At 47.5% G+C, this 22,688-nt stretch overlaps 2 protein-coding genes across 2 annotated transcripts; one reads left to right on the top strand and one right to left on the bottom strand.

Moving 5' to 3' along the window:
• The first annotated feature begins 881 nt into the window (after nt 1-881).
• Nucleotides 882-10,056, top strand: CFAP157 (cilia and flagella associated protein 157). The gene is made up of 9 exons (XM_044268461.1): nt 882-1,181; nt 2,324-2,595; nt 4,277-4,430; nt 4,783-5,050; nt 5,619-5,749; nt 6,782-6,932; nt 8,422-8,600; nt 9,611-9,782; nt 9,872-10,056. Exons 1-9 carry the CDS (start codon nt 1,042-1,044, stop codon nt 9,971-9,973), a joined length of 1,569 nt encoding a protein of 522 aa, XP_044124396.1. The 5' UTR covers nt 882-1,041; the 3' UTR covers nt 9,974-10,056.
• Nucleotides 10,057-14,972: 4,916 nt separating this feature from the next.
• Nucleotides 14,973-20,465, bottom strand: PTRH1 (peptidyl-tRNA hydrolase 1 homolog). The gene is made up of 5 exons (XM_044306430.1): nt 20,336-20,465; nt 19,232-19,451; nt 17,250-17,349; nt 16,143-16,188; nt 14,973-16,041 (listed from the first exon to the last, which is right to left on the bottom strand). Exons 1-5 carry the CDS (start codon nt 20,429-20,431, stop codon nt 15,832-15,834), a joined length of 672 nt encoding a protein of 223 aa, XP_044162365.1. The 5' UTR covers nt 20,432-20,465; the 3' UTR covers nt 14,973-15,831.
• Nucleotides 20,466-22,688: the final 2,223 nt, after the last annotated feature.

The raw sequence follows: 22,688 nt of genomic DNA, 5'->3' as shown, positions 1-22,688 counted from the left end.
GTCACGTGATGGACACACAGGTGTGCGGCTCGTCTCGCATGGATCTTATGACCGTACGGTAACGAGCCCTTCACTAGCGTGTCCATCAGGATGGATTTGTATCCCCTGGAATTAAAGGGGTTTCCTGGATGTTTGATACGGATGACCTAGCCTCAGGATAGCTCATCAATAGGAGATCGGTGGGGATCCGACTGTTGGCACCGATTTCACCGAATCACCGTGGCCTCTTGTCAGCTCTATAAACACAGCGCCGTCCATTGCATAGTGGCTGTGCTCGGTATTGCAGCTAATCCCATTGGCTTGAATAGGAGCTGCGCCTAGGTCATGTGACCATTGGAAGTGATGTCTCTGGCCTAGACCTAGGTGAGGGCAGTGGTCTATTCACACACACACACACACCCTTCCACCCCCGCTGATCTGATATTTAAGCCCTATCCTTTAAGGTGAAGGTTTCTATACTGACAGCAAGCAGAGATCTTGAAGAACTGAAACATAAAGTATATTGGGAAAATTGTAACCATCACCTATTCACTTGGGGTGTAATTGGGGTCCCGTGTCACCCTTTTGAATGGAGCAATGGCTGAGCAGGCGTGTTGACATTCCATTGTAAGTCTATGGGACTGACACAGATCTCTGCAGGTCTCATAGGCTTTGAATGAAATGCTTGACCACCCCTTCATTCAAAAAGGTGTCATGAGACCCCAGTGGAGGTCCCAGCTGTCAGAACCCCCACCAGTCACTTATCTAGAATAGAATACCCCTTTAATTTGCTAAAAATTTGAATATCCCTTTAAATCCCCATGCAATGGCTGCAGATCCTTAGAAGGGGGATCGAACCCAGACCTCTCCCGCTGCCAGCATGGCATTGCGTAGTGTTAAACTCCGCCCAGCTGCCAGAACACGCCCACTAGCGATTGTCCAGTGAGGGCGTGGCCTCGCTGTGGGCGTATCGCAAGGCGGGGCGCACCGTCTCGGTTGCTTAGCAACAGGACGCTGTATTCGGTGCCTGATTTCTGATCGCCTGACACCGGGAGCTGCAAGATGCCGCCGAAGAAGAAGAAAGGGAAAGGAAGCGCCAAGAAGGACAAACCAGTGGAGAAGCCCAAAGCGGAGCCGGTGTCTGAGGAGAGCAAGGAATACTACCAGCTGCAGATCCGGGACCTGGAGGGCCGCCTGGAGAGGTGCGTGAGCCAGCACTGCAGCTGTATAGACTGTCAGTGCTAATATTCAAGAGGTTCTGCGTCGGCAGTGGCCTAATTCCAGGACACTTTATAAATAAAGTTATTTGATTCAAGAACAGGACTTGCCCCGCCCATCTTAGTTAAGTTTCCCATTTTGTGCTTTTTTTTAAAAATAACTTTATTTATAATAAATCACCAGCCCAATGGACATACTTGGGACATAAATGGAATTAAAGGGACAGGTTCATCTTATATGCATGCTGTGGTATATCCATGTGTAGCCAAAAATGGAGATGCTTTTTTTCCCCAGCAAGATGCGGATTTACAAATGACTTGGAGGGAAAAAAAAATCTATATTGTAGGAATTATGGGAGAAGGGGGTTATTTTAAAGGGGTTGTCCAGGATAAGAAAAACATGGCTGATTTCTTCCAAAAACAGCACCTGTGCGCAGTATTGCAACTAGGCTCCATTCTCTTCAATGGAGCTCAGCCGCAATACCAGACGCAACCTGTGGAGGGGAGTGGTGCCCTTTTAGTAACACAGCAGCCATGTTTTCCTTATACCGGACAACCCCTTTAAGCGGTGTTTTACGCAGATTTTAAGTGCAGAAATCCTTGTCAAAAGGCGGCATATGAACATGCCCTTAAAGTCAGGCTTTATGGTCGGTTCATTAAAACTAGGTATCCATGAAAAGAGGGGGAATGTTAGGACATTGGGGGGTCCTACCGAGCCCGGTCCTCACCTGCTACCCGACGACGGAGCGGTGGTCCAGTGCAACGCTGCATTCAAACCCTATAGGAGTGATGGAAGCAGCTGAGCTTCATAGTGCTGCATTCCCTGCTTCCTCGGGGGTCTCAGCAGTCGGACCCCACCAATATAACATGTGTTTCTGTCTGGAATACCCCTTTAATTTTCATTACTCTGAGGATACGTTCACACGGTGCAGTTTTTTTGCCATGAAATCACAGTTAAACCATATTTGTTTTTTTAAATTGAGCCAATTTGTGATAATGGCTGTAAAAAAAAAAAAAAAAAATGCGATTTGACTGCATTGTGTGAACAGTGGTCGGATTTGCCAAGATCTGCACTGACACGGCTCCAGCTTGTAAATTGCGCCATTTTTTTACACGTTCTCCATCAGATACCAAAAGAAATGGGACGAGATCTGTGCAAAGGAGAACTTCTTCCAGGCGCAGTTTGACCAGCTGTCCAGTGACAAGAAGGAGATCGTGTCCTTTCTCAAACGCACCCTGAACCAGCGCCTCGACGAAATCGCCGACCTCAACAACCAGCTGTCCGGCCTGCAGCAGGCCAAGGATGCCGAGAAGGACGCGTACGAGGCACAGCTGGCACAGATGAGGCATGAGTTCCAGGAGACCAAGGAGAGGCTCACCTCCGAGAACATGCTGCTAGGTAAGACTGCACCCCAAGAGCTCACACTCTGTTACGCAAACGCTCAGCTATATTCAGAAGTCCCATAGTAGAGAATGCTGCGCATGCGTGGCATCCTCTCTCTTCGTGGCGGGGCCCTTTTCTTGATATAGGAGAAGGTCCCAGAGGTGGAATTTATGGCATGTCCTATCAATATCCCATAAAGGTCCTGATGGGAATACCCCCTTTTTATGACTGCATTTTACCCATTTTAGGCTAAAGATAATTTTTTCAGTAGGTCTAAATGTTCAGCCATTTGTGAGTTACAAGGGTTTAAAAATCAGTTTTTTTGCAGAGCATCACTTCTCAGTCCCGTCGGCTGACAGCTCATGTGAATCCTTATCTCTGATCTCCTGACCCTCATAAAAACTCACTTAAGCCATATTCTCATCAGTTTGATGCCTTCACACGTGGCAGTAAATTCTACGACTGAAAATCCGTTCCGTTCATTTAAACGGAACAACAAGCACGTGGATTTCTGCAAGCCCCATTAATGTGAATGGAACCGATTTTCAGTCGTGGAATTTTCAGCCACAATTTATATTTTTTATTTTAACAGCTGAATCTCAGCTCAAAAAGAGCCTCACAAATATTTTTCCTCTGTGACACATCACCACATGGCCCTAGGCATCATTGTGCCATACGAGTGACCCTAAACATGTAAATTGGGGGGACAAAGCTGTCCTTTCTTCTAAAAGAAGAAGCAAAATAAATCCACTACCTTTTTTGTGGTTGTGCCTATTCATCTCCATGGTAACAGACTACAGGACCCTGTGTAGTCTGAGGGCTCATGCACACAAACGTATTTTTCTTCCGTGTCCGCTCCGTTTTTTGTTTTTTTTTCGGACCGTATACGGAACCATTCATTTCCATTGGTCCACAAAAAAAAAACAAACGGAAGGTACTTCGTGTGCATTCGGACACAAAACGGACAAGAATAGGACATGCCTCAATTTTTGCGGGGCCACGGAACGGAGAAAAGGATGCGGACAGCACACGGAGTGCTGTCCGCATATTTTGCGGCCCCATTGAACTGAATGGGTCCGCACACGAGCCGCAAAAAATGCGGTTCGGATGCGGACCAAAACCATGGTCGTGTGAACGAGCCCTTATGCATTCCGTTTCCGTATTTCCGTTCCGCTGAAAGATAGAACTTGTCCTATTATTGCCTGCAAATAACGATCCGTGGCTCCATTCAAGTCAATGGTTCCGCGAAAAAAACTAAATGAATACAGAATGCATCCGTATGTCTTCAGTATCCGTTCCATTTTTGCGGAACCATCTATTGAAAATGTTATGCCCAGCTCAATTTTTTTTATGTACTTACTGTTTAAACATTATTGTATGCTTCAGTTTCCATTTGCGATTCGCAAAAAACTGAAACCAAAACGGAAAAATGGAACGGAAACACTACAGAAACAAAAAAAAACGGACCACAAAACCATACGGTCGTGTGCAAGAGGCCTAAGTCTCATACTTTTTGCTATCCTGCCAGGGCAATTCTTGTCCAAGTGCCTGTGCCAGAAACTGCTGCAGTCGCCCTGGTAAATGTGCCCCTTACCCCATTATCGTCTTCTCTGCTTTCTTCAATGACTTTCTTCTGAATCCTTCTGGGAAAAGGAGCAGAGTTACCTGTAAATCTGAGGGATGTCCTTATTTCCAGCGGGCAAACTGGCCTCCTTGGAAGAGTTCAGGGTGCAGAAGGAGGAACTGATGGCCAAGTTTGCTGCATTGGAGGAGAAGTTAAGAAAACAGGAGGAAGAGCACAAGGACATGATGTACAAACTTGAGAAGAAGGCAGTGCTGGACAAGGACAGGTCAGTGCTCTGTGAGAAGGATATGTCATAAATGTCAGATAGGTGCAGGACCCTCACCTTTCTCAAGAACGGTGCCCTGAGGAGAATGGAGAGCAAGCCGTGCATGAGAACCCACCGCTATGGGGCTTCCGAGAATAGCGGAGCACTGGCTCACCTACTTTCAGAAATCTCATAGTGTTGAATGGATGGGTGGCCACGCATACGCGGCTTGTTCTCCATTCACTAGCTGAGTAAGTGCACTTGGCTATGTCCAGATGGGAGTACCCATTTAAGGTCTAGAAGTGGGCAAACCATCTAAGACACTCGACGTTAGGCTAACGTTTGAGAGAGACATGGACTATTGTATTCCCAGGTTGAAAAAGGAAATGGTGCAGAAGGTCAACACCGTGGCGGCCGAATTCCGCAAAGTATCCAACGACCAGATGGCGGCGACCACAAAGCGCGCGATCCGCGAGAACGTAGCTGTCAGTTCCCAGCTCGCCAAAATGTCGGAAAAGAGCTTAGAGCTGATCCAAGAGAACGACCAGCTGAGAGAACAGGAATCCGACATGAGAAAACAGCTGGAGATCCTGGAGGAGAACGAGAAGGAGTTTGTGAGGAACAACCTCAGCAACCAAAAGGTAAACGGGTATAGTGATCAGGTCATTGACTTTTATAATATACGCAAGATTTCAGGGAGTCCAACAAGTAGGACCTCCATTAATCCCAAGTAGATGGGTGAGTAGGCCTCATTCTGGATACGTCATGGAAGACTTTTGTGAGGAACCCCCTTTAAAGGGTTGTCTCATCTTGGACGTTAGGGGTATATCGCTAGGGGTGCCCCCCACGTCACTTTGCGGGCTTCATTTTAAGGATAGGTGGAGGCATATCCTAGTGATATGGCCCCAATGTCCAAGATGAGACAGCCCCTTTAAATACACAATAAATAGACCCACGTGATCTAAACCTTCACAGTTAATGTGGTTGTGCCCGAGTGTATTCAAAGGAACACTCCAGACAAATCACTGTTCCATCTTATGCTGAACCTGAGGGGGTGGAGCTTGACACAAAACAGCACCGCCCCTTTACAAAGATGGATCTTCCCTTTAAAAAAAAATACTCTGCAGAAATTGTTAGTAAAGCGACCCGGTCAAGCAGAACCTCAAAATGGAGTAACAGAAGAGATTTTCTGTCCTCTCCATGTGATAGGTGATCCGTATGCTGACGGAGAAATGTCAGCAGCAGCAGGAAATGCTGGACTTGGCTATCCAGAGGGAGCAGGACCTGGATCATCTGCACGTGGAGCATCAGTCCCTTCAAGAGGAGGCACAAGCACTCAGGTGAGGACCAGGACAGTGCATGTGTAATACGTGACGGGTGTTTTATTGCGGTAATGCATTCAAAAACAAAATATGAAGCACTAAACAAATTCTCTCAATTACCGTTTTGTGTATACAGCTTATATGCCAACGTGGGTGTCTCTACGGTTACAGACTACAAATAAACCCTAGGTGTAGTCTGATCCAGCAATCATAAGTTACAGTTTACATGGCAGTCTGTGTTTCCATGGTAACAGACTACAAACAGATCCCATGTGTAGCCTGATCCTGCAGTCATGTTTTTAGCTTGTATGCCAATCTGTCTCCATGGTTACGGACTACAAATAAATTCTATGAGTAGTCTGATCCTGAAATCCTATATTACAGTATATATGCCAACCTATGTGTCTCCATGGTTACAGAAATACATTCTATGAGTAGTCTGACCCTGCAATCTTATATTACAGTATATATACCAACCTATTTGTCTCCATGGTTACAGACTACAAATAAACCCATGAGTAGTCTGATCCTGCAATCCTATATTAGGTTGTTATATATACTGTAATATATGATTGCAGGGTCAGACTACTCATATAATGTATTTGTCTGTAACCATGGAGACACAGGTTAGCATATATACTATATGTGTCTCCATGGTTACAGACAAATTCTATGAGTAGTCTGACCCTGCAATCATATTTTAAAGTATATATACCAACCTATGTGTCTCCATGGTTACAGACTACAAATGGACCGTGTGTAGTCTGAGCCTGCTGTTGTTACAGCTCATATTCCAGTGTGTCTCCATGGTTACAGACTACAAATGGACCCTCTGTGTAGTCTGATCCTGCCCATTTCATCTAACCTCCAATAACAAAGACAGCAGAAGGGTGGGGAGTGAATTATAGTCATTACCCGCTTGTAGTTCACAACAATTGGGGAGCCACAGGTTGCAGACTGGTCACACGGACCTCAAAGAGGCGTCCTGCACCAAGAAGCAGATAGTCATATTACATGGCTGACTGGTAACAGGACATGCATTTCTTCTAGGCAGAGGATGACATCCCTGGAGGAAGAGGTGCAAAGACTGATGGAGGAGAGGGACAATGCCAACAAGCAGCTAGAAGAGGAGGTGAAGAAGAGGCAATCAGTGGAGAAAGTCCTAAGTCAGGCGGCCTCTTCTCTGAAGGACATGCTCATGGTATGAGACCTCACCATTGACAATTCAAAGGGTCAAACATTTCTTGAAGAAGCAACAAAAGGTTGGAGTCACACAGTGTGATGGTCGGGTGGTTAGGAATTCGTAACCTCCCCTCCGGGTGCTGAGACCCCCACGATTACTAGAACGAAGGTCAGAAGCATGTGGCTAAGCTCTGAACCGCTTTGGCTCAGATGAGGCAGGGGTGGCTGTGTATGGGCCATAGAGCTCTTCTGCCCCTTTGTTCTCACAGTGTCTTGGCATCCAAACCCCAACTGATCAACACTGACATGTCCACCACAGTGACCCTTTACCAGTGGGAGAACAAGACCAGGAAAATCTAATTTTCCAGGGCTGCTCCCCGACCCCATCAACAGAAACGTCAACTCATAGAGCAGGGCTGGCCAACCCTTGGCTCTCCAGCTGTTGTAAAACTACAACTCCCACCAGGCCCTGCTGTAGGTTCATAGCTGTAGGCAGACTGGGCATGCTGGGAGTTGTAGTTTTGCAACAGCTGGAGAGCCGCAGGTTGGCCATTCCTGTCATAGAGCAAAGGAGCCGTGTGATGGCCACCAGATATTACAGGGGCTGTGGACGTTTGCTGGGACTTTTATACTGCTGGCCAATCATTACTCCTGGCACCCCACCGCTCAGCTGCGTGAGAGGACGAGCACCGTATCCCCTACTTTGTTTACCAGGCAGAGCTTGGTCCATTTTGTAGTAGATGTGCCTGGTATTACAGCTCAGTCTCATCCACTTGGGACCCCCTTCTACTACAAGTCAGAGCTCTGGGTGACTCAGGGAGACCATGTGTTAGACAGTTGCCCATTCATATTAAAGTGTAACTAAACTTTTAAATAATGTTTATAAAAACCTACGGCTTCCCCTGTGGCCACACTGAGCACTGTACAGTCAGGAGCTCCATAGCACATCGCTGCAGTGAACTCCTACAGCCTGGCATAGATGTGCCATGCCCGGCTTTAGCAGAGCGGGCACCGGCAGAGAAGCGGTGTACTCTGCTGAGCACCTGCCCTGCGACCACCAGTTCTGCCCTGCGTGGTGCACGGTCTAGCAGAGTGGAGTGAGCACAGGAGCTCAGCATAGTACATCCCGCCCGTGCCGGCTCTGCTAAAGCCTGGCATGACACATCTATGCCAGGCTGTAGGACAGCACCGCTGGTACAGACAGGAGCAGCGATGTGCTATGGAATATGGACCTCCTGCCTCTACAGCGCAAAGTGCATCCGCAGGGGAATCTATTCTCCCACAAATAACGGTGTACAGGGGTATGGATTGATATTCATCTATATCACATGGGGAAAAAAATATATAAAATACATTATATTAGGTTAAAAAAAAAAAATTTAGGGCATTTTCTGAAGGTTTTAATAAACTTTATTTATATATGTCGGTACCAAGAACAATTCCACCCCCTTCTCCCTTGTGAACAACTACTCCCAGTATCCACATATCCTCACATTGCCCCTTTACAGGAGAAGTCCAGTGGTGAGGACGGTGATGAACACATCGAATCCCTAGCAAAACGGAACCAGACGCTGCACAGTCTCCTGGTACTACTGGACAGTGCGGCCTCCCTAGGTCTGGGTCCTGCCTTACACGAATTCCAGAGCCAAGACACTCACTACGTGAAGCAATATATGCCCCCCAAGAGGTACATGAAGATTCATTAGTTCTAAAGGCTTATTATGCTTTACTTCAGGCTACTGATTAAGCAATGCCCGTTCACTGTTCTGCAGTTCCCCTGCATAGCGGGCGGCCGGTAGAGATGAGCGAATTTCATATTTTGTTTACTGGTAAAAGGTGAATTGCGTTATGGATTCCGTTACCACGGACCATAAGGCAATTCTATGACGGAATGCATAACGGAATGCCTTTAGAAGGGGCTGCAGTGCTGAATCCTTCTCAGGATTGGGGTGTCTCCCACCCCATGATAATAAAGTGATGGGATATCACGTTATGACTTGGGAATATCTCTTTAATATGACACTTAAAGGGGTGATATAAATAGTGTTGAGCGAACTTGTGTTTCTTCGATAACCCGAACCTTAGACGCCGAACTTAAAACAAAAGTTTGCTCAACACTAGATATAAAGTTTAAAGGTGTTTTCTGAGACTTTTATACTGATGATCTTTCCTCTGGATCGGTCATCAGTATCTGATCGATGGGGGTCCGACACCTGGGACCTCCACCGATCAGCTGTTTGAAAAGGCACCGGCCTTCGGATCTCTTTCCATTCAGAATGCATGAGGACTAAACTGAAACACAAATGTAAAAGAAGTCTTAGGGAGCGGAGAGAAGGCTGCGGCACTGCTGTGAGCGCTGCTGCCTTATCAAACAGCTGATCGGCGGGGGGGGCCAGATTTCGGACCCCTACCGATCAGATACTGATGACCTATCCAGAGGATAAGTCATCAGTATAAAAGTCTTGGAAAACCCATTTAAAGGGCATTTCCACCCTAAGCAATGAAGGCAAGATATACCATAGCCTGACTGGTGGTGGGTTTGACCTCAACACCGAGCATAATGGGGTCACACTAGACTGATTTTTTTATGGCTTTGGCGGTAAGATTTGTATTAACCCTCAACTCAATGTACAGTATCGCACAAACCCCCCTTTAATGTGCAGATAATAAGTCAGATTGGTGTGAGTTCCTCCCTAGGCAGACCGTGTCCCCTACTCTAAAGGGCCCTGGTGTAATCCCTCACTATCGGATGGGAGATCTGGGACTGGTGCCCAGACAAGACGTCTCCAATGCCATACTCGGCAAGATCGGGATGCTGTCCAGAACCACAAAGCTTGGTCCGCTCCAAGCCAACCCTGCCCTAGCCAAGGTAAGTCACCACTACTGAGTCAAGGATGTCTTTGCCCTCTGTATTCATGTATGAGATGTGGACTCTACACTGCCTCTGTCTCCTTTCAGGACCTGCTGACACTAAGCCAAGATGGAAAGCTCCCGAAACCGAAAGCGTTACCAGGAATCTCCTCGACATCGACCGGCAGTGCGCTTCTGATGGCTAAATGACAATAAGTGACATCTAAATGCATGAGAGTCGATGCGAGCTGAAAAGCTCCATGATTATAATAAAGACTAATGGATGAAGCCTTTCACGTAGTTACGCCACCTTCCCACAGGAGCCATTACAGATCATGTGACCAGCGTGCAACTGTAGACATGCAGCTTCTTGTCTCCTTAGAAAGTGCTGTATCTGTCACATGAGGGGTATAGGTATCCTAATGATGCGTAGCCCTAACCGGACATCGGCAATAACCAATGCCAAATATCCCTTTAAAAAGGGCGGTGCATGACACCGGGATTCAGAGAACGCTAGGGAGAGAATGCGTCATGCTCCGCCGCCTCAGACTTAGGCCTCATGCACACGACCGTTGTGTGCATCCGTGGCCGTTGTGCCGTTTTCCGTTTTTTTTCGCGGACCCATTGACTTTCAATGGGTCCGTGGAAAAAAAATCGGAAAATGCACCGTTTTGCAGCCGAGACCGTGATCCGTGTATCCTGTCCGTCAAAAAAATATGACCTGTCCTATTTTTTTGACGGACAACGGTTCACGGACCCATTCAAGTCAATGGGTCCGTGAAAGAACACGGATGCACACAAGATTGGCATCCGTGTCCGTGATCCGTGGCAGTAGGTTACTTTCATACAGACGGATCCGAAGATCCGTCTGCATAAAAGCTTTTTCATAGCTGAGTTTTCACTTCGTGAAAACTCAGATCCGACAGTATATTCTAACACAGAGGCGTTCCCATGGTGATGGGGACGCTTCTAGTTAGAATATACAACGAACTGTGTACATGACTGCCCCCTGCTGCCTGGCAGCACCCGATCTCTTACAGGGGGCCGTGATCCGTACAATTAACCCCTCAGGTGCTGCACCTGAAGGGGTTAATTGTGCTATCATAGCCCCCTATAAGAGATCCGGGGCTGCCAGGCAGACCCCCCTCCCTCCCCAGTTTAAATTTCATTGGTGGCCAGTGCGCCCCCCCTCCCTCCCTCTATTGTAATGATAACCTTGGTGGCACAGTGTGCGCGCCCCCCCCCCCCCCCCCCCCCGGCTCCCTCCTCCCTCCCTCTATTGTAATAATAGCATTAGTGGCAGTGTGCGCCCCTCCCTCTATTCTTTTAATACATTGGTGGCAGTGTGCGCTCCCCTCTCTCACACCCCCCCCCCCCCTCCAGATCATTGGTGGCAGCGGAGTTCCGATCGGAGTGCCAGTTTAATCGCTGGGGCTCCGATCGGTAACCATGGCAACGAGGACGCTACTGCAGTCCTGGTTGCCATGGTTACTTAGCCTTAGCAATAGTAGAAGATTCATACTTACCTGCTGGCTGCTGCGATGTCTGCGTCCGGCCGGGAGCTCCTCCTACTGGTAAGTGACAGCAATGCGCCGCACAGACCTGTTACTTACCAGTAGGAGGAGCTCCTGGCCGGACACAGAGATCGCAGCAGCCAGGTAAGTATGATGCTTCTACTCCGCTGCCACCAATGATCGGGGGGGGGAAGAGGGGAGGCCTCACACTGCCACCAATGCTCTTATTACAATAGAGGGAGGGAGGGGGGAGGCCTCACACTGCCACCAATGCTATTATTACAATAGAGGGAGGGGGGGGGAGGCCTCACACTGCCACCAATGCTCTTATTACAATAGAGGGAGGGAGGGGGGAGGCCTCACACTGCCACCAATGCTATTATTACAATAGAGGGAGGGAGGGGGGGAGGCCTCACACTGCCACCAATGCTATTATTACAATAGAGGAAGGGGGGGGGGCCAACACTGCCACCAATGCTATTATTACAATAGAGGGAGGGGGGGCGGGGGCGCACACTGCCACCAATGCTATTATTACAATAGAGGGGGGGGGGGCGCACACTGGCCACCAATGCTATTATTACAATAGAGGGAGGGGGGGGGCGCACACTGGCCACCAATGCTATTATTACAATAGAGGGAGGGGGGGGCGGGGGCGCACACTGGCCACCAACGAGTTAACTACAGGGGAGGGGGCAGTCATGTACACAGTTTTTTTTGTATATTCTAACCTGAAGCGTCCTCATCACCATGGGAACGCCTCTGTGTTAGAATATACTGTCGGATCTGAGTTTCACGATGTAGCTCATATCCGACAGTATATTCTAACACAGAGGCGTTCCCATGGTGATGGGGACGCTTCAAGTTAAAATATACCATCGGATTGGAGAAAACTCCAATCCGATGGTATAAAAGAACTCCAGACTTTACATTGAAAGTCAATGGGGACGGATCCGTTTGAAATGGCACCATATTGTGTCAACGTCAAACGGATCCGTCCCCATTGACTTGCATTGTAATTCAGGACGGATCCGTTTGGCTCCGCACGGCCAGGCGGACACCAAAACGACTTTTTTTTCATGTCCGTGGATCCTCCAAAAATCAAGGAAGACCCACGGACGAAAAAACGGTCACGGATCACGGACCTGCGGACCGTGAAAAAATACTGTCGTGTGCATGAGGCCATAACATGGTGTTTTACCCGGAGTCTTTCTTTAAAGGCTATGGACACCTTTGGGGCAATTTTTTTATGATTACATTTTAACAAATTTTGGGCTAAAACCAGTTTTTGTGCTACAGGGGTTAAATTTCAGTCTATTTGCAAACTGTCACTTTCTGTTTACTCTAAAGGCTCCTTTACATGGGACCATACAGCAGGCAATTGTCGAGAAGGAGGCGTTCTTTCCCGGCTATCGCCTGCTAGTCAGTGGAAGAGACCACGATCTCCTCCATAGTATAGGGAGGAGCGATCACTTATGCCATCGCTCTTCCCCATACTGACTCGTTGTTTGCCGGCAGCAGATCGTATTTACACAGCACAATCTGCCATCAGAAAATGATGATTTTTGTGTCCGCTGGAATGATCCATTACCCGATGAACAAGCGAAACAAATCAGCGGCACTTTTACACCACCAGACAATCAGTAACGAGCGCTCGTTAGCAATTATCTTTCAGATTTTCGGCCCGTGTAAAGGGCCCTTAGGCTACTTTCTCATCTGCAGTTTTGTATTCCAGGATCCGACAGAGGATCTTAAGGCTAGGTCTACACGACTACATTTGTCGCACGACAATTTTTATAATGGTAGTCTATGGAGTCGCACTGCGACAGTCGCAAAAAATCCATTCGAGATGGCATTTTCTGCAATTGTCGCAGTATGTTGCATTGCAACACCATAGACTATCATAAAAATTGTTGCGTGACATTAGTGCGACAAAAATGTCGCGTGACAAATGTTGCAGTGTAGTTGTGCCCTATCTGTCGCGTGACACGTCATCATGTAGACCTAGCCTAAAACCAGAGCAAAATGCTTCCGTTTTGTCACTATGCATTCTGAATGGAGAAAAAGCCATTCAGGATGCATCAGTTCCGGTTTGTTCAGTTTTGTGTCTGGTCTGCAAAAGAGGACAAACTGGATCTGGTACCAAAAACAATGTCAGTCAATGGTGCAGGATCCGTTTTTGTTTTTTTTTCAGATTCAATATCATTGACTCACATTGTTTTTTTTGTGCCGGTTTGTTCCGTTTCGATTTAATACAACCGCATCCTGACGGAACAGATGCATCCTGGTGCATTAAAGCAAACAGAACTGTTTTGCTGCGGTTTTGAGATCCTCTGCCGGATCTCAAAACCGGAATACAAAACCGCAGATGTGAAAGTAGCCTTAAGTCTCATCACATATGTAGCTCTTATCTCCGATCTCCTGACCTCACTGTAGCTAAATTGTTATGAGACTGATAAGAATATGGCTTAAATGACTGTTTATGAGGTCAGGAGTAGAGATGAGCGAATTTCAGGTTATGAAATTCGTTCACGCTTCATTTACTGGTAAAAGGTGAATTGCGTTATGGATTCTGTTGCCACGGACCACAACGGAATTCTATAACGGAATGCCTTCAGAGGCATTCCGTCATAATAGAAGTGGGCTGCAAAACGGATCTGTCCTGTTTCCATTATGCAGGGGAGTCCTCTCCTGCATAACGAAAACGGGACGGATCCGTTTTGCAGCCCGTGGACTTCTATTATGATGGAATGAATAACGGAATGCCTCTAAAGGCATTTCATTATAGAATTGCGTTATGGTCTGTGGTAAAGGAATCCATAACACAAATTCACCTTTTACCAGTAAACGAATTTTAAAATATGAAATTCGCTCATCTCTAGTCAGATCAGATAGAGGGGTAAATGGGACTCAGAAATTTAACCCATGTATCACTAAAATGGCCAAGGTTTTTGATTAACTATTCTTAGTCGCTGCACCTTACACATGAGGGGTACAGGTATGTCAATGAGGTGTAGCCCTAACCTGACATTAGCAATGAACCAAAGGAAGACAATACATCTGTCAATCAAATGGTTTGTATAGATTTAAACTTCACATTTGTTCGGAAACAGAAAACTGTGATTACTTTTCCTATTCACAAAATTAAAGAAACAATCCGGGGAAAACTATTATACTGGGTTTTGCCTGGTATAGGGCCTTAAAGGGGTTGTTTAAGTTTTCAATATGGATGGCTTACCCTCAGGATAGGCCATCAATATTTGATCGGCGGTGGTCTGACACCCTCCACCCCCCACTGACCAGCTGTTCTAAAGTTGCTCCAGTGCCGGAAGTTGTGCAGTGGACGGAGCTGGTCACTGCAGCCCTGCTCCCATGGAAGTGAAGGTGCGGGGTGTCCGATCTGATATTGATTGCCTGTCCTGAGGATAGGCCATCAATATAAATACCCATTACCTAGAGCAGCGTTTCCTAACCAGTGTGCCTCCAGCTGTTGCAAAACTACAACTCCCAGCATGCCCGGACAGCCTTTGTAGTTTTGCAACAGCTGGAGGAACACTGGTTGGGAAACACTGACCTAGAGTGACAGTCTGCAAACAGACTGAAATTGAACCCATGTATCACAAAAACTGCTTAAAATTTGTAATAAAGACCAAATGCAAAAATGATTTTTAGCCCAAAATAAGTAGAATGCAATAATAAAAAATGCCCTTGAAGGTGTTTATGGCTTTTGCCCATTTGATCTACTATTCGTAGTATCTGCACTATTGCATTATGAACACATAAGGCATGATAGCGCTCATATATATTGTAGGAATCTGTACTCGCAGTGGTGTCGGAAATGACAGATTGCGGGTTTCAAAGTCCAAACAGTCCTTTATTTCGTCACTTCAGCATAACGGATTAGCATCCGAGTTATGGTGTCACTTGATGAGGTGAAGTTACGGCATAAAATAACGCAAAAATAAATACCTGCCGGTCTAGGTCTCACCTATAGAGTCCTGTTCACACCAGGGGAGATCAGGCTTCACTCGGCCAGTCACCAAGCTCCAACCACACAGTTCAGATCTCCAGCCTTCATTCCCCCAGACTGGCATTCTGAGGTCTGCTTTATTCCCCAGTTATGATCCCGGTAGGCCTCACCTGGGGTCACCTCGGGCTAGGGGAAAAACCTGTGATGGAGGGGTGTGGACTGGGAAATCCCTCGGCCAGTCCTATCTTACCAAGCTGAGGTATTATATATTACAAAAAGTGATTAAGATACACGTTAAAGGGGTTTTCCAGCTTTATGCATTGAAGCCATACCAGTGATATGGTAGATGCTATCAATATCTGATTGGTGGAGGTACATTATCAATATATATCACAGGAACACTCCTAGAAGTTGGTATGTGAGTTTGGACAACTTCTCCTCCTGCCCTGTCTAGTAGTGAAGATTACACTAGAGATCCAACCAAAATGACCGTGGTCCCTACAATCTCTTCACATGTGGTCCTAGACCTTAGCCGGCTTCTCCTCCGCTGTCTATGAATTGAATATTCTAGAGGGTAACTCCCATCATGCTCTGTTTTCCACTGGCACAGATTTTGCCACAGGACTAGCAGCCCGAGTCCGTTTTTGGATGTGTCCAAGTAACAAGTCTAGACCTTTCTCCAGAACTGGGCTCAGCGCCTCCTGCTCGCTCTTGGTAAAGCGTCCAAGCACATATGCGGTCACTGAAGACTTGTCACCCGGACGTCCGATACCAATCAACAGTCTGGTCATCGTCTGCCAAGGAGAAAAAAAAAAAAATAATAGTCTTCATTACAGAAGCCTTGTGGCCATGCTTGAAGGGACTGAGGGTAGGAGGCATCTGCTGAAGAACTTACATCTGATTTCAGGTGGTCAATGCAGGAACGGACCCCATTGTGGCCCCTAGAAAATACAGAGAACGGCTGAGGTCGGAATGTTATCACATCGCTAGGTTGCAGTCGGGATTATTTTTGAAGCTACACTGCAGAGCTACGCGTCACCCATCAAACAGGAATCAGAAACTTTAGGATAAGAAATTTCGGGCACCTATAGAAAGTCATTAAAGATTGGTTGTTCTGCCAACTTGGACAGAAGGGCCAGGAATAACCCTGCCTCCATAACCACTATATCACAGGGCAGAAATCCACCATTTACATACAAATGAGTCAATGATATAAAAGTGACAGTTCTAACAATTATAATACATTTCTCTCCAGCTCTTTTAAAGGGGTTGTCTGAGATTTTGATATTGATCAGGATAGGTCATCGGTGGGGGTCTGACCCCCGGTACCCCTGCTGATCAGCTGTTTGAAGAGGCTGCACTGCTTCAGTGAGCGCTGCAGCCTCTTCTCAGCTTACCAAGAACAGCGCTGTCCAGTGTATAGTGGCTGGTCTTGGTATTGCAGCCCAGGCCCATTCACTTGAATGGGACTGAGCTGCACAAAGGCCATGACCAATAAACATGGTGTCACTGGCCTAGGAAGAGGTCACAGTGCTCACCGGATGTCTTGGCGCTGAAGCATTAAGATTTCCCTTCACTGGAACTAAGGTGCGTAACGGGTGTCTGGAGTCGGACCCCCACCGAGGACAGGTCATCAATATCAAAATCTCAGACAACCCCTTTAAGAAAACCCCCCCACAGGTATATATAAGGACGGCACAGAAGAATGAGAGAAACCCTGAGCTTGAGGGTTCGGATTCAGTATTTTCATGTAAAAAGCTGCCTGGATTTATAGAAAGCCTGTGAGTCCTGCTGGCCCCGCCCATGAGTCTGTCAATCACACCTTCTGGGAGGGGCATGCAGGACTCACAGGCTCTCTCTATAAATCCTGGCAGCTTTTTATATGAAACTACTGCATGAAATTTAAAGTAAAAAATAATAGAAAATACGACCCTGAGCTCAGAGTCTCGTCCTTTATCCAATGCCGTCTTCAGACCTGATAGATGATCGTTGAGCTAGTCACCTCGCGCTCCCTCCAAGCTTCAGGGTCACCTTCCCTAGAGGTTTGTCCAGCTCGTCATGTAATAGATAGATATTCTCAGGGCTCAGGTGGAACTTTCCAGCTGAATAAGAAAAGAAATAATAATTCAGTACTTTGTATATTGAGAGACAGGATAATTCTTATATATGACCAGACATGAAGGAATTATTGGGAATCTAGAGCAGAAACTGTCTGACAGCAGAGATGGAAACCCACCTGGTGGACACCAGCCATCCTGGTATTGAATGGACAGACGGACTTTCATCTGAATGGCTGCCATGTCCCCTGCAGCAGGCAATGCAGAAGACATTTTTCGGCTGGCTGTGGTTTCCTATGGTAAAATGCTCTGTCTGCTAGAACTGTGGAGATCAGGAGGCCCCCATATGAAAGGTGATGAGACGACCCTTTCAAGAAGTGTGGGAATGAGCAGTTGGGAAATATTTGCAGAAAAAGTGGGATAAAACTTGGTGGTAACCTACACATTTCTTGGCAAATTCAAAGAAGTATTCCAGTTGCAAAAATATGCCCAATCCAAAGGCTAGTCATAGCACATAAAAGAGCTGCCTGCTGCAGGCTGGATCTGTGATGGGGACACCGCTGCGGGCCGACTCTGTTAGGGGGACACCGCTGAGGGCCGACTCCGTTAGGGGGACACCGCTGAGGGCCGACTCCGTTAGGGGGACACCGCTGAGGGCCGACTCCGTTAGGGGGACACCGCTGAGGGCCGACTCCGTTAGGGGGACACCGCTGAGGGCCGACTCCGTTAGGGGGACACCGCTGAGGGCCGACTCCGTTAGGGGGACACCGCTGAGGGCCGACTCCGTTAGGGGGACACCGCTGAGGGCCGACTCCGTTAGGGGGACACCGCTGAGGGCCGACTCCGTTAGGGGGACACCGCTGAGGGCCGACTCTGTTAGGGGGACACCGCTGAGGGCCGACTCCGTTAGGGGGACACCGCTGAGGGCCGACTCCGTTAGGGGGGACACCGCTGAGGGCCGACTCCGTTAGGGGGACACCGCTGAGGGCCGACTCTGTTAGGGGGACACCGCTGCGGGCCGACTCTGTTAGGGGCACAACGCTGCGGGCCGACTCTGTTAGGCTACTTTCACACTAGCGTTCGGGTGTCCGCTTGTGAGCTCCATCTGAAGGGGCTCACAAGCGGCCCCGAACGCATCCGTCCAGCACTAATGCATTCTGAGTGGACGCGGATCCGTTCAGAATGCATCAGTCTGGCAGCGTTCAGCCTCCGCTCCGCTCAGCAGGCGGACACCTGAACGCTGCTTGCAGCGTTCGGATGTCCGCCTGGCCGCGTGGAGGCGTGCGGATCCGTCCAGACTTACAATGTAAGTCAATGGGGACGGATCCGTTTGAAGATGACACACTATGGCTCAATCTTCAAACGGATCCGTCCCCCATTGACTTTACATTGAAAGTCTGGACGGATCCGTCTGAAGCTACTTTCACACTTAGAAATTTTTTAACAATATAATGCAGACGGATCCGTACTGAACGGAGCCACCGTCTGCATTATATGAGCGGATCCGTCTCAGACGGATCCGCTCTGAACGCAAGTGTGAAAGTAGCCTTAGGGGGACAACGCTGCGGGCCGACTATGTTAGGGGGACACTGTTCTGGGCTGGATCTTTTATAGGGGTACTGTGGCTCTGCTATGGGGGCATGGTTACAGGCTGAATCTGCTATAAGGACTGGGGCAAGCTGGGTCTGCTATGGGCTACTGCTGCAGGCTGGATCAGTTATAGGGAGTCAGACACTGTTGCAGAAGGTTCTACTATGGTGACACTGCTGCAGGCTGGTTCTGTTATGGTGACACTGCTGCAGGCTGGTTCTGTTATGGTGACACTGCTGCAGGCTGGTTCTGTTATGGTGACACTGCTGCAGGCTGGCTCTGTTATGGTGACACTGTTGTATACATATATGACCTACTCCGGACTCGTCCTCCTCACCTGCATTAGCCACACTCGTCCCATTAACATTCATAAACTGCCGGGGTTTTATCAAAACTAGATGAACGCCGTCCAGCTGGGCGGTGACGAGATCTGCTCCTGTCCGTCTGTCCGTCTTCCACTGGTCAGCGACATTCAGCCTCCGTGCCAGACGGTTAATGGCAGTCATGCCCACACTGTGTCTAGTGCCAGACATGCTATGATTGCCCAGTCCAACCACCTAGACATGGAAGGCAGCATAAGATATTGGTTATTTGCCATATCTAGTCAATTTTACTCTGTCACTTTCACAATTTTAAGGGGCTTGTCTAGAATGGGGGGCATTCCAATCAGTACAGGCAAGAGCACTGCCCCCTCACGTCAAAGCGGCACATAAGGGTATGTATCTATACCCTGGTCAGTATGACACACTGAGCAAGGGCACAGATGGAGGTCAGCGTATACTTTGCATTACTTCAACATGCGGACATCCCAATATGGCGACTACCGGTCATTCACAGACGCCATTTTTTTTTTATCACTTTTATACATGTTACATGGGACTATGTAAATACGCGTGATACAGAATCATACGTGTGTTGCCTAGTAACAGATTACAGGCACCTCCAGAAAGCCAGCTGTTCTGAAACTACAAGTCCCAGAATGCTCCTTTCACTTCTAAGGAAGTTAGGGCACATGCACACAACCGTATGTATTTTGGGGTCCGCAAAACGGATCCGCCAAAAAAAAAAACGGGTAACATCAGAGTGGCCACCGTGTTACATCCGTTTTCTTGTCCGCAAAATGGACAAGATCCGTTTTCTGCGGAATGTACTTGCGGATATACGGATACGGAATTAAAAAAAAAAAAAGAGTAATTTCCGTTTTTTTTTTGTGGCCCCATGGAAGTGAATGGTTCCGCATTCACGGACACAAAATACGTTTGTATGCATGAGTCCCTTAGATGAGCCGAGCATGTGTTCATGCTGGGAGTTGTAGTTTCACAGCAGCTGGAGTGCTGAAGGTTGCAGACTCCCTTGATTACACAGGGGACACCTTCCCATACCAATATGGCTGAGACATTTGGGCACTGCAGGTCACACTGTGAAAAACAAATTCATTCACCATGAAGCGCTGCTCCCTACTGGGACCTCCAATGGCTGCCTGACTCATGCACCGACCCAAGCGGAGACAGCACACAGCTCTCATTGCCGGCAGCATGGTCCTCCACCAACATGGCAGATATAACCCGATGACTTCCGGGTCATGTGACTGTCATCAGTAGCTGATGACGCTGACTCACGTGATCCCATCAATACAACACTAGAGAGAAGAGTGTAATTTACAGTACGGAGGAAACATCGTAGCGTTGCGTTAGAGGGGAGAGAGGCCTCTGCTGGCTGGAAGTGGAACTGCACCTACAATATCTAATTAGATAGCATGTGTCCCCTCCCCCTGAATAAAATATACATGCTTAACCATACTCCATTAAAACAGGTGACACTGGACCCCCATTCTGGTGATCAGTGAGTATCCCAATAGTCAAACCCCCATCAATCCAGAAGTTATACCCATCCAGTGGGTAGGGGATAATTTCTTACACATTAGAATATCCCTTTAATTTAAAGGGGCTGACCAGGATAATTTTTAAAGGTGTAAGATTAGGGAATGTGATAAAAGTAAATTCTGTGTATAACTGACTGCAGTCACCTCCACAACAGCACGGAGACCTGGAGTAGTCACCCAGTAGCAGAGTGGCCTGTTACTAGGCAACAGCCCAAAGGCGCTGTTCAGAAAGAGATGCCAAAGGTGAGAATACTGGCACATTATGACATCACGGGTTCTAAATGTCGTCTGGATGATGCAATCCTTCTATTCCTGCCCCAGGCATGGCGATTACAAGTTATGGGGGAAGAACGTGCTGACCTGGAAGAAGATGAGATACGTCTGCGCTCACATCGCCGTCCTCCTGACTATTCTCCAAGTCTGGGCCCCGACAACTGCAAATAACAGAACAGGTAAAAACTAAGGGGGTCATTTATCAAGCTGGTGTAAAGTAGAACTGGCTCAGTTGCCCATAGCAACCAATCAGATTTCACCTTTCATTTTTCACAGCTCCTTTGGAAAATGAAAGGTGGAATCTGATTAGTTGCTATGGGCAACTAAGCCAGCTCTACTTTACACCAGTTTGGTAAATCTCCCCCATAGTGTTAGCAAAGAGCTGAAAGTTTGTGCGTGTGTGTGAGAGAGAGCTCAACATATCATGGCACAGTTCAAAGTATATAGTATCATGAGGTTATTTTGAATATAATCAATATAAAACTAGAAGTGCAGTGCATACTGACACCAAGTGTATCTAAATCATTGTATACAGAATATAGACTTGTAGTGAACACTGGCACAGTTCAAAATATGGTAATCATTCCACAGTCAAAAAATAATCAATTTGTATCATGCAAAAAAATGCGGTATGTACTGACACCAAATGTGTCTGAATTGTAACATCTAATGGCTCAGATCAAAGTATATAGTAATCTCTGCCTTAGGGCTCATGCACACGACTGAATGTATTTTGTGGTCCGTGTGCATTCCAGAACAGCTGGGCCCCAATAGAACAGTCCTATCCTTGTCCGTAAGGCCTCATGCACACGACCGTTCCGTTTTTATGCGGTCCGCAAACCGCGGATCTGCAAAAAACGGAAGCCGCCCATGTGCCTTCCCGCAATTTGCGGAACGGAATGGGCGGCCCATTGTAGAAATGCCTATTCTTGTCTGCAAAACGGACAAGAATAGGACGACATGTTCTATTTTTTTTTTTGCGGGGCCACAGAACGGAGCAACGGACGCGGACAGCACACGGAGTGCTGTCCGCATATTTTGCGGCCCCATTGAAGTGAATGGGTCCGGGGCCGAGCCTCAAAAACTGCGGCTCGGATGCGGACCAAAACAACGGTCGTGTGTATGAGGCCTAATGCGGACAATAATAAGACGTGTTCTATTTTTTTGCGGAACGGAAATACGGACACACGGAAATGGAATGCACAAGGAGTAACTTCCTTTTTATTTGCGGACCCATTGAAATGAAGGGTTCTCCATATGGTCCGCAAAAATAAAAAAATATATGAAACGGACACAGAAAGAAAACATGAATATAATGAATATAATACAAGAGGTGCAGTGTATTCTGACACCAAGCATATCTAACTTATAGTATATGGAATATAGGATTGTTGTAAATACCGCCACACGTGCATTAAGCGGACAGGCAGCTCCGGTGACCCTAACCAATGTCCTGCTCTAGCAACGGTTAGGGGGGCATGTGCCCGGGTGATGGGGGCCAACAAGTCAATCCACCTTACCCATGGTCATGAGTAGAAATTAGGGAGAGGGGTGAAGGTCCCCTAGAAGTCAGGGGTCGTGACTCCAGAGGGGCATTGCCTACATGCAGATGGTTGGCTGGTGGCGGGTATGGCGGACA

The sequence above is a fragment of the Bufo gargarizans genome, chromosome 9, assembly GCF_014858855.1.
Source record: "Bufo gargarizans isolate SCDJY-AF-19 chromosome 9, ASM1485885v1, whole genome shotgun sequence".
Lineage (NCBI taxonomy): Eukaryota > Metazoa > Chordata > Amphibia > Anura > Bufonidae > Bufo > Bufo gargarizans.
This window is presented reverse-complemented; position numbering and strand designations above follow the sequence as displayed.